The following is a 12,268-nucleotide window of genomic DNA, read 5'->3' as shown; positions in this document are numbered from 1 at the left end:
TAGCGGTATTGCATGGGTTGCTTTTTAAAAATGTATTTTGAAGAGAAAAAATTGAAGTTATAGTGATTCACCAAAGTTTTATATATTTCTAGGGAAAAAAATGTGTTTTTAATATAAAATCAATAACCAAGTTAAAAAACAATTTCAAAATTGAATCGGCGAAGATAACCAAAGGTTATTGATAAAAATAAAAAATAAAAATAAGAGAACCAAAGGCTCTGCTTTTTATTGTTGAAGCAAAAGAATTCATGAACCAAATCTATATTAAATTAATAAAAGAATAGTGAAAAACCTAATAAGATGAAAATTGGTTTCTTTATATTTTTATATAAGAAGAAAATTGGAAAGGGCAAATTTAGGTTTTGAGTCTTTTGACATTAGTTTGGGTTATATATATATAATATATATATATATATATATATATTGCTTGGGGAATAAAAAAAAGTTTTTTTTTTTAATGCTTGGGAATATATATATATTGCTTGGGGAATAAAAAAAAGTTTTTTTTTTTTTTTTAATGCTTGGGAAAGCTTCATGCTGGAGAGTGGACACCTTTGCTGTGGAAATAGTTAAAACATACTGGGCTTACGATTGTTCAAACAGCTAAATGCACGGCAGAAGATATTTTAGCCAAGAAACTGTAGCGAAATATTGTTCAAACTTCAAACAGCCCCAAACTGAAACTTTAGTCCGGCAGTCCTGCTTCACAGGAAATATCAAAATATGCCATTTAAAGTGATGGGGAATCTCTCAGGCAAGAATAAAAACGTGAAGGAGCTTCCATCACATGATCTGATCCATCCAGCCTACGAGTTTAGCTGTGTGATGAAAGAAAGGTGATAAAGTATTACACCTTGTACGCATGGATGGTGATAAATATACATGCCTACTCAATAAAAGGCATGGCACTGATATGGGTTTATTACATAATCACAACTCTCTGGTAACACTTCTCACCTTAATAGAACATCAATTGCTATACAGCAGAGCTATATATGGTACAAAACGAGAAAGGAAAGGGGAAAAAGGAGGAGACTGCCTGTATAAACTGTGTGCTTCAGATACAGTGGAGAAAAAAAATATGGAGAATATTGTAAGGGGTCGGTCCATCATCATATTATCCAATGGCCTTATGTTGAACGATAGTCTCCAGTTCTCCATATATTAGCTTCTTGCCCTGCTGCACATAAATGTTTTATCAGTTAGTAAGGAGTTAGATATGTTTGAGAAAATCCCATAAACAATATACACAATATGGCACTGGTATGTTTATGATAATTCTCAGATGTTTTACTGAAGAACTACTATACGTACTGAATAATAAATTGAACAATCTATTCGTTGAAACATGAAAACCAAAATCTAAAAAGCTTTTCTAGATGTTTGGCAGTACTGGGGCATATTCATGAATAATGGAGATCCTTTCAAGTACATGCAGGTAAGAGTTGTGGATATATTTGTCTCGATAGGCTTAGAAAAAACAAAGAGTTTTGGATATATTGGAAACAAATTTCCTATGACTGAAGGAAGATTCCTTGATGATCAGCCCAAAGTCTTAATTAAATACATCCAGTTTAAGCAGTTACATAGAAATGCAGGCATATTCAAGCAGGTTAATCAGGCATTTATTCTAGTCCAGTTGAACTTTTCAAGGGTTCTTTTGCTTACCCAGTTTGTGAAAGCTGCCTCCAATTCATTACTTGGTGGGACTGGGGATGCCTCTGCAAATAAGATGAAGTGTTTCCAAGTCCATTCTCCTCACCCACAAACTGCTCTGAGTAGCTAGAACCTGGGGGAGACCAAACTGGAACTATGCCCCCATCTCTCCCTCTGCCACTGCTGCTACTAGAAGATTCTGCAGTGGAGTCTTCAGCATTGTGCAGCCGTAGATTAGCATTGAACTGTGGTATTATGTTATTATTTCTAACCATTTGCACATCACCTTGGTTTAATGTCTCTCTCCGAGGTTCCAAATCTAGATTTAAATTTGCTGGCACTTCTGGTCTACCATCCTCAGCAAGGTGTCTGAGATCCACAGAAGAACCTTCGTCCTCTTCAACTCTTATCAATGAAGAAGTTATGCTAGGGACCATTTGATCCCCATATCGTCTAATCATAGTAGTTGGGTTGTTCCTAATGGGTTCGTGATCTACCTCCATTTGTATGTCTTGTGGAAAGGCAAATGGAACTGAATCAGAAGAATCCCCAAGTCCTTCCTCAATTCCATTCTCAGCTGCAGCTCTTGAGGCTGCTTCATGCTGCCACATCTCTGAAAGAGCCTCCTGCAACCTGACTTTTGCTGCATCTATTCCTACAATGGGGAGAGGATAGTTAGAGCCCAGTTCAACCCCAGCAGCTTGAAGTACAAGTTCTGGTGCATCCCATGGGTGGTGTATCCATTCAGTAGGAAGCCTAGCAAGTTCAGGAAGCCACCTTCGTACATATTCACCTTTAGGGTCAAATTTGTAACCTTCAAACTATCAAAGACCAAGAAATTAATGTGAGATTCAGTATAGCGTCCAAATCTCATATCATTCTCACATTTTGCAACACATTTGGCACCAAAACTTAAATAAGTTTAAATCTTTATTAATTGCTAGAGAATCTGCTTCCAAGCATATAAAAGAAATTAATGTGAGATTCAGTAGGAAGCCTAGCAAGTTCAGGAAGCCACCTTCGTACATATTCACCTTTAGGATCAAATTTGTAACCTTCAAACTATCAAAGATCAAGAAATTTGCAACACATTTGGCACCAAAACTTAAATGATTTTAAATCTTCATTAATTGCTAGAGAATCTGCTTCCAAGCATATAAGCATGGATTAAGGAAGAAAAAAAAAGTAAACATTTATGATATCATAATAATAAAATCTTGTTGCAAAGATAAAAGGAGCTAGGTCATTTTCCCTAAAAAAATTGGTTTCCTTTCCTTCTCCCTTTCTTTTTTTCCAATTTTGTTTTCACAAAGCATTCAATCTCTAACATTATTTTGGGTAGTTAGTAAATAGACAAAGCGCACTTGTCCACAAAAAAGGCTTTCCACTTTGGATGGTTATAATCATTCAATTGACTCTTTTGACTGCGAAAACCTTTTTTAAGTAGCCCATCATTTTTCAAGACTGTCCGTGTTTTATACCACATTTAACAATGGAGAACAGCTTTGTATCCTCTACCAGTATTTCCTAATTATATATATATATATATATATATATATATATATATATATATATATATATTATATGAGCATAAAATATTGGTCTATTATGAAACTAAAAGTTGGAAAACTAGGGAAAATGCAAATAAAGGTAAAGCTAAATACGAGAAATTAAATAATACATTTCATAGAGAGTCGTGCTATTAGAATTATGTGTATTTTTTTAATGCATGTGTATCTCTTTTTGATTCTCCAGAAAGAAAATAAACAACTACAAAACCAAAAATAGGTAAAAAGGGCGACCAAGATGAACCAGAGTCTAGAATGAAAATTTATTCATAATCATACCTGTGGATTATCTATGCGGTCAAACTCCCGACCATCAGGGAGAGTCCCGGATATATACTGCCAACCAAGAGCGTCACTCTCTAAATCTGCATCCAATAAAGTATCCCAGAAATACTTCATCCCCCATCTCCATGGTAGCTGCAGGACCTTCACAAAAAAGCTGGCTACTACAACTCGTATCCGGTCATGTAGCCAACCAGTAGCCCAAAGTTCTCTCATGCCAGCATCAACCAAAGGATAACCAGTTCGACCTTGTCTCCATGCCTTGAAATAGTTCTCGTCAATTACCCAAGGAAAAAACTTAAGGTATCCAAGAAGAGGTCTTTCATGACTGTAAGGGTGGTTAAAACTCGTGTATCTTGAATACTCCCTAAGGCCAATAGACTTGAGAAACAAGTTGACACTTTCTTCACCTGCTGTGTTTCCTTCATTTGCCCATAGAACCTGTTTGATGCGAACAAGATGGAAGACTTTCCTCACACTTACCTCCCCAAAATGTAAATGGGGTGAGAGAAATGAGGTTGTAGCACTATCAGCCTTTTTGCGGTTCACAGAATACTCAATCAATGGTCCATTGATAAAGTTGGTGAGAGCCTTGTCAGCGCTGCTCCATCCAGGTGACCATGCACGGGCAAGAAGTGCATTGCTTGCCTTCTCTGATTCATCCTCAAATACAAGAGCATCTGAAGGGCACCTTGATACATCACCTGAAAGTATGCAAACCATAGTTGAACGCTTGAATTTAAGCTTTATGCACAAGGAGTGGTTGATCAAATAACTGACTACAATTCCCTTGTAAACGTAACATATATTGATGAAGTATAATACAACGAAATGTAAATACACAAGATGGAATTATTCATTGCATGAGCCACAACTGCAATAAAGTGGATCTAAAATTCTAAAGTACAGCATGATCTTGATACCTGTAAAAAATTGCATGGATTAAGTAACAAAATAGTTTTCAAGATTTTACTGTAATCCTCTTACCAAGGTAGATTATGGAGATATTATTGCAAAAGGAGTAGACCATAGACAGTTGATGACAAAGGGCCATTACCCAATGATGGTCCCATCATCCCAAGGACTTGGGAGGGGTAGACTCTGGATATGGATCTAATTCTAACATTTGCCATTTTTGGCACAAAGTGGCAACTCTTAGACTCAAACCTCTGTTCTTGTGTTTGTCAGCCTAAAATTTTACCATTGCACCAAACAGTGTCCCCTATTGTAGTTAACAATCTAGTTAGGAAAAGAACCACTGAGATATGATAAATAATGATTCAACGACTCTCTTATCCGAATGATCTCCTCACCTAGAATGCAAAAACCCACGCTACTTGGAAGCTTAAGTATTTGGTAACTTCCTTTTACTAAGATAATAGAACTCTCCTATCTTTTGAAGCATATGAATTGGTCATGAATTCATCAATGCAGTCCGGTCCATCTCTCCCAAGACCCTGCATAGATGGACTTGGTAATGGCCTTTTACTACTGGGCGTTCTTGCTACACAATTATACTGTTGCCCCTATCCTGCGCTTAACAGCTCCAGAAAGACAAGTTTGTTTTTTTTTTTCCTTGTCTTTGTTGTGCTGGTTTCCCATTTACATTTTCTAAGAGAATACATTTTATATCTAGAATACGTTGTCATGTGACAGCACAAATGCAGCCTCACAAGTTATAATTCTCAAGAAGCCAAGGAAAAACAAAACTTTTAAATCATTAGGCATACTAAGTAAAACAATGATTGATCTTGAAGAAAACAGACTCAACCAACAACTCTTAGGCACTAGACGCACTAGGTACCACCGTAAAATAGAGAACAAAATAGACTAAGGGGAAACCTTACCTGAAACTATCCTCTTAGGTGGGAGCAGTGGCGCTTCTGGATCATAAGGCATGCTAAGGCATCTGTTCCAGAAAGCCATGAAGGAGGTGAATGGGCGCCCATCCACATCATTTACTTCCCATGGTTCATAGAGCAAATCAGCATTAAAGGAGAGCACAGCTATACCTTGGGCGGTCATAACCTCCTTTGCTCTATGGTCCCTTACAAGTGACAAGGGATCTGCAATACAGAGAAGAAATTTCTTAAATTTGAAGTTTTTTTTTTTTTTTTTTTTGGAATTGCCCAACAAAACAAATTTCCAATTAATTCATGCTTTAATTCTAGAAATAGCATACTGCAAAATCAAGAGTAAATAGGCGACGGGGGTAGCTAAAAGATGGGAACCCATAGAAGACAGAGAGAGAGAGGGAGAGAGAGAGAGAACCAGATCGTAGATAGTTATATACACAAATCTGTACAACGAGAAACAATGAGAAGAAGATGGGCATTATTGAAACCCAAAATTCTAGAAGGCACACATCCTAGACGTATAATAATTCTAGAAATCATGAACAGTAACCGAAGATTCTTCACTGTAAGAAAAAAGGGTATATATATATATAAAGGAGTTGTAGGCGTCATAACAACTACTTGAACACTTTTGACATTAATTGAGAAAATGAAAATATAGTAAAACTAAAACATTAGAATACCAGAAATCAAAAACAAAAATAATTATGCAATCACATAGCACTACAATAAATTAAAACAGAACAAACAGATCAACTCTTTATTATCTACAATGCCTCGGAGAGAATTTGAAAATGAAAAAAAGGGGGGGTTTGAAAGGAGAAAAACATAGGCAGAGAGGAAGAAAAATCTTACCGTAGAGGTGGTTGAAGAAGAGCTGAGTAGCTCCAGTAGACTTGACAATATCTAAGAGAGAAGAGACACTATCAGTAGACCTCTTGGTAACGAGAGAAGTACCGAGACTCTTCAAGGAGCAGTCAAGGTGAGCCAAGCTCTGCTTAAGCCACCACCTCGAGACCCTGCCAGGATAATAATGACCCTCTTCCTCAGGTGCCCATATGAACACTGCAACCACAGCCCCTGCCCTCACAGCAGCAGCAAGAGCAGGGTTGTCCTCAACCCTCAGATCCCTCCTGAACCAAACTATGCTGCAGCCACCACCTGACATCTAATCCAACAGCCAATCCCAGAACACAACTCTGCCTTCAATGAAATAACATCTCTCTCTCTCCCACTCTCTCTCTCACTCACTCTCTCTCTCTCTCTCTCTCTCTCTCTCTCTCTCCCCCCTCAGTACTTAATTCTTACCAAGAAAAGAGAGGAAAAGAAAACCATTTACATCAGAGCAATTAGTTCATATAGTTGATAGTTAAGAGAAGGAGAGGGATGAAGGGACTTTTAGAGAAGATTGAATTTGCAGTTATCCTCTGAATTTTTTTTTTTCCTGCATAAAGAGAAGTGGCTTTTAGGGGATTACAGGAGTCGTGAAGGCTAAAATGTCACCTCTCAGTATGCGTAGCTTTCATTGAAATTTACCTTTTCTTAGGCGAGAGAGAAAGGCGGGTTTAAGACTGCGAGCAACCAGAGCGTCTCTTTCACTCTCAAGAGGAGATTAGAGAGGAAATCGATCCCAAATATAAGCGAAGATTGATGGTTGATGGGAGCAAAAAGCAGGGCCATACAAAGTGACGGGCAACTTGTGGCCACACCATTTTTCTACTGCATCTTTTTTTTTTTGGGTTTTCCCTTCTTTTGCTTTCTTATCCTACGCGACAACACAATCCCCGCTCCGCTCGCCATTCTTACAAGCCTTTCTTCCATTGGGCTAAAAATTCTGACCCTGGCTGAATCATCATTTTCCTTGAATTTCTCCCTGTTTGATGGAGGAAACATTAATTTACTCAAAATGCTCTCTTTTAAAGAATCAAAATTCTCTCTTTAAATGAGTGTCAATAAATTACAAAGACCCCTTGTGTTATGGAATTAGTGACAATTACCCCCTGGGTTTTTATGAGTTTTCATTTGCAACAAATACCCCTTTTGTTAGAATTCTTTTAGTTTTAAAAAATATTTTCATTCAACTATCTAATTTTTTAAATCCTTAAATCCCCAAATAACCATTTTCCTATTTATTTGAAAGATTTATGATTCAATTAATTTTCTAAATTTAATTTTGAAGTTCTCTCGGTTGCTCTAATAGATCTTTGTAGATTTCCTATTGGATTCAATATTTAGATGAAATGGTAAAGGTTTCTTTTTGATATATATATAATGTAAGGTTTTGTTTGGTTTTTCTTGATTTATTGGAAGGAGTGGATACTTTTTATATTCTAAGATGAAGAGAGACATTCATGTTAATGAAATAAAACAAAATTTTAAAGAAACTTATTTTTCTATATTAGTGAAATGATTCTTGTTATTTTAGTTGGTTTTCTTTAGAGAAAATGGAGATATTTTTGGGCCAATTAGAGTTTAAGATAAAAGACAAGAAAAAAAAGGATAAATTATAAAGACCCTCTATACTAGGTGGTCAGTGGCAAAGACCCCCTTGAACTTTCACTTTGTGACAAATACCCCAATCCATTAGAGTTCCATTAGTTAATTAAAAAAAAACTATTTAGGTGTTTAAAATTGTTTTAATCTAACTACCATTTCTCTTATTTATTTGAATAATTTATGATACAATTAGTTTTCTAAATATAACATTGAAGCCCTCTTGGTTGCTTCAATAGATTCTTGCAGATTTCTAGCTATATTCAATATCCAAATGAAATGGTAGAAGTTTCTTTTTAATAGATATAAATTTATGGTTTTACTTGGTTTTTCTTGAATTATTATAGAAAGGAGTAGATGATTTTTATATTTTAAGATGAAGAAAGACATTCATGTGAGTGAAACGAATATGAATTTAGAAAAGCTTTATTTTCTATGCCAGTGAAATTTAAGATGGTTTCATTTGGCAAAAGTGGAGCTATTTTTGGTCAATTAGGGTTTAAGAGATAAGGGCAAAAGAAAATAGGGAAAGTTTAGATGACTATTTTGGTAATTTAATGTATTCTATCACTAACTTAATGGTCAGGGGGTATTTGTCGCAAAGTAAAAGTTTAGGGGGTCTTTGTTGCAAGCAAAAGTTTAGGGGGTATTTGTCATTGACCCCATAATATAAGAGACTTTTTGTAATTTACCCAAAAGAAAATGAATTCACATTTGCACCCCAAAAGTGCCCCAAAGCATATTTCAACGTGTATTGGGAGCATCTTCCAATGACAAGTATGGGGGATGTTCCTAATGCATGCTCAGATGTGCTGTGGAGTGTTTTTGGGGCACACTAGGTGAGGTGCAGATGTGAATTCAAAGAAAATAAAAAAAAGGTTTGTATAGGTATTTTGGTACAAGATATTTATTGTTAACCCCATAATATAAGTTTTTTTTTTATAATTTATCAAAAAGAAAATTAAAAAAAAAGTTTATATAGATATTTTGGTATGGGTATTTGTTGCAAAAGTGAAACTTCAGGGGAGCTTTATTGCAAATGAAAATTCAGAGGATAATTATCATTAAGGGTGTCAATGAACCGGTTTTGGATTGGACCCCGTCTATTCCAAAATCAATTTGGACGGATTGGACGGACCAACAAGATATATTGGATTGGACCAATCCAGTCCAAAATATTTATTAGATTGGATTGGACTTGGCCCGTCCGTACTAAATTTATATTGAATTGGGTTGGATTAAGCCAATATCTAATCCATTGATATAAGATAAAAATATATGTATCAATGGAATAGGTTTGGGTTGAAACTAATCTAAATCAAAATGAACTTGAACAGATTGGATGGTCCAGACATTGAATTGGACCAGTCCAAATTGGTCCAAAACATTCATTAAATTGGGCTGGACCTGATCCATTTATAGGCTCACATCCGACCAAATCCAGTCCAATTGACGCCCTTAATTATCATTGATCTATAGTCGGGAGGGGGGGGGTATTTGTAATTTATAATTTACCCAAAACAGATGAACACATAAAAATCTTTTTCGAGATTGAGTGATAGAATACTAAGGGATAAGATGTTGAAACATAATTACATAAATATTCAGGGGGGGCTTTGTCACGAATGAAAGTTCGGGGGTCTAAATATTACTACTCCCGAAGTACATGGCAGTAGCCTGTAATTTACTCTAATTCTTTATTTTTCATTTGCACTTGCACATACAAAAAACGCCCAACTGCCAAGTATAGACAAACGAACCGTTTTTTCTTATTTAGATGCCTTAGGAATAACCATACGCCACAAAAATCCGTCCTCCGCAACATTTTATTCGTTAATGCCTCATTCACCATCTCACACCACACACACATCTTAAACATTTGTAGGGAAAAAAGCCTACTGATAAATTGTGGGACCCACCCAGCTGATGTCTGGTGTTGGATGATTTGTAAGTCATACCTGGAAGAATTGCTCATAGTAATATTATGGGCTTTGCAATTTACATAATTACTTAAGACTTTGGTATTTTGAGATGAAAATCTAATTATTTTATCAATATTTTTAGTATTTTATTTATATTTTTAATTACAATTATTTATCCCTATTCCAAACTTTGGAAAGAAATTGATCAAAATCATTATGTTAAATAATTTCATGTATCATGTCAAAGGCCCTACGCTAAACTGAAAATTTACGGGCACAGAAATGCACTTATGCCATGTATTGCCTACAATTACAAATGCATCTTTTCACCACTCATCTGGCATGTTGTCTCTTGCATCTATCTCAACTCAACTTATAGATGTGGGACCTACTGAACTGGCATAATGTCTCACGTCTTGTGGGCAGTAGATTTGGAGTGGATTTATAAAAAAAACGTAAAATTGGTTTAGTTATTATAGTTTTAAATACAAATTCTGAGATTAAAATATACTTTTTTAAATTGATAAACTTTAAGTACAAAATATGCATTCATTTTAAAAAATGCAAGTACTATAAATACAAATATGTACAGTGTAAATACATATAAAATAGTACAAAATACAAGATTTTGCACTTTACATATTTGTATTTGTACTTCTTCCAAACTGAGTTTTTTAGTGCAAGATATAATTGCATCCTTGCCAAATATTAGCAAAACAGAATTAGCATGTATACATGCACTGAATCAACATTTACATTCTTCCAAAAAGGAGCACAAATTCAGATATGCACAAAATGCATTTACACACTTCCAAAGCAAAGTCTTATGCTCAGTTTGGAAGGAGTATAAATACAAATTCGTACAAAATAATACAAAATACAAGGTTTTGCGCTCTACATATTTGTATTTGTGCTCCTTCCAAATGGAGCCTTAGGCTCAATTTGCTCCCTATGCATATCTGAACTAGGTAAAAATTTCCCACCAGGTTCATATCTGCAATTTTTCATTTATTATTATAACTCTAAAGACTTCTTTCATCATCAAGTAACTGCTTACCTTTTTTTGGATTGGAGGGCCCAGCCCAAAATAGTGTAAATTGCTGATTTGATTCGCAATTTAGCACCCCCATCTGAGTGCAACATTAGGAACACTCATTCCCTTTTTTGGGATTGACCTTTTTACATAGTAGAAAGTTTCAAAGTATCGAAAACGTAAGATGTATCGGAAATGTAATTTTAAGAGATTATCGAAATACGTTTTGGAAACGCATAGATACAGATGAAAAATCAAGATATGCATGAATACACTAGAAAATCCAAAAAAAACATGAAAAACAATAAAAATGAGTTTTCTATGATTATAACTAATTTATTTAAACATAAAAACCATTATTTAATGATTTATATAATGTATCGGGATATAATTAGTAATCGTTGAAAAATAATAGAAGAATTAAAATGTATGTTTGTGTATATATACTACTATTTATTAGTTAATATTTTTTTGAAGCCAGTTATTAGTTAATATTTATTATATAGATTTAGATAATATTTATTATGTACACAAGTTAATGTATACCTTAATTTTTAATAAATAAATATAATTTGTATTCATCTTATTATTATATAAATTTTAATAATCAAAATTTAGCATTTTGTTGGAAAACATCCACCAAGGCAAGAGAGATTACTTTTTTTTTTTTTTTTTGTATTAACACAACACACTTAACTCTTTAATGTAGGTGGAAATCGCAGGACTTGAATCCACATCTTTGCTAGGACTACCCAACTAACATGCCAACCGACCCACCACTGAGTTGGCAAGAAAGAAAGAAAGATTACTTCAAGTATAAAAAACATGTTATTATGATAAGCGATTAAAGTTGGCATAGTGGTTAATTAATTATTATTGTAAGCAAATGAGTAGGGTTTGAAACTTGTTACATTTGATTTATGATTTTTGACAAATTATTTGATTTAAATAACATTTAATGACGTATTAAATTCCTTATTTAAAGGTAACTCAAATGAACATTTAATTAAATAATAATAACATTTAATGACGTCTCAAATTTAAAGGCTTAATTAAAATTGATATTAATGAGAGAGAGAAGAGATGAATTAAATTTAAATTTGAATTTAAAAAAGAGAGGGAAATTAAATTCGGCTGATATATAATACATATCAACTTGTTTTGGGCTTGTATCAATGATACAGACAAAAAATTACAAAACTATCTAATTGTATATGTTCCATGTATTGGAACTCTTTTGAAACGATATGTATCGACCAATACGTTGCAAAATTTTAAACCTTGAATGGAAGTGGGTGCTAATAACCACCCTTCGATGGGTATACTTTTGTCAACATTTTAAAAATCAGATCGGACGGTCCAACTATCTGGTTTGAATGAACGGTCCATTATGACTTAAAAAATAAAAAACAAATAAAAAAAAATTGTCAAAAACCATTATCCAAATCGATGGGTCGG

The 12,268-nt window shown here is 34.5% G+C and overlaps 1 protein-coding gene across 5 annotated transcripts; it reads right to left on the bottom strand.

Moving 5' to 3' along the window:
• Positions 1–867: 867 nt before the first annotated feature.
• LOC148850509 (cryptochrome-1-like) lies at positions 868–7,183 on the bottom strand. Of its 5 annotated transcripts, none has more exons than XM_088943776.1 (6): positions 6,899–7,183; positions 6,218–6,806; positions 5,354–5,572; positions 3,504–4,210; positions 1,669–2,477; positions 868–1,180 (listed from the first exon to the last, which is right to left on the bottom strand). In XM_088943776.1, exons 2-6 carry the CDS (start codon positions 6,528–6,530, stop codon positions 1,165–1,167), a joined length of 2,064 nt encoding a protein of 687 aa, XP_088799902.1. In that variant the 5' UTR covers positions 6,531–6,806; positions 6,899–7,183; the 3' UTR covers positions 868–1,164. The 5 variants fall into 5 exon arrangements, with proteins under 5 accessions (XP_088799902.1, XP_088799904.1, XP_088799901.1 ...); XM_088943778.1 differs by having other exon boundaries at positions 868–1,177; XM_088943775.1 differs by having other exon boundaries at positions 6,218–7,110.
• Between the last annotated feature and the right edge of the window lie 5,085 nt (positions 7,184–12,268).

This window comes from Nelumbo lutea, chromosome 5 (genome assembly GCF_056320005.1).
Source record: "Nelumbo lutea isolate HS-2025 chromosome 5, American lotus-T2T, whole genome shotgun sequence".
Lineage (NCBI taxonomy): Eukaryota > Viridiplantae > Streptophyta > Magnoliopsida > Proteales > Nelumbonaceae > Nelumbo > Nelumbo lutea.
The sequence above is the reverse complement of the archived record's forward strand: the minus strand, read 5'-3'. Positions and strand labels throughout refer to the sequence as shown.

Excerpts from the sequence above, each read along its gene's own strand:
- LOC148850509 (XM_088943776.1), bottom strand. The coding sequence starts at position 6,530 with ATGTCAGGTGGTGGCTGCAGCATAGTTTGGTTCAGGAGGGATCTGAGG. Across the intron at positions 4,211-5,353 it reads ACCTAAGAGGATAGTTTCAG|GTGATGTATCAAGGTGCCCT; the intron begins GTAAGGTTTCCC and ends GCATACTTTCAG. Across the intron at positions 2,478-3,503 it reads ACCGCATAGATAATCCACAG|TTTGAAGGTTACAAATTTGA; the intron begins GTATGATTATGA and ends GGTCTTTGATAG.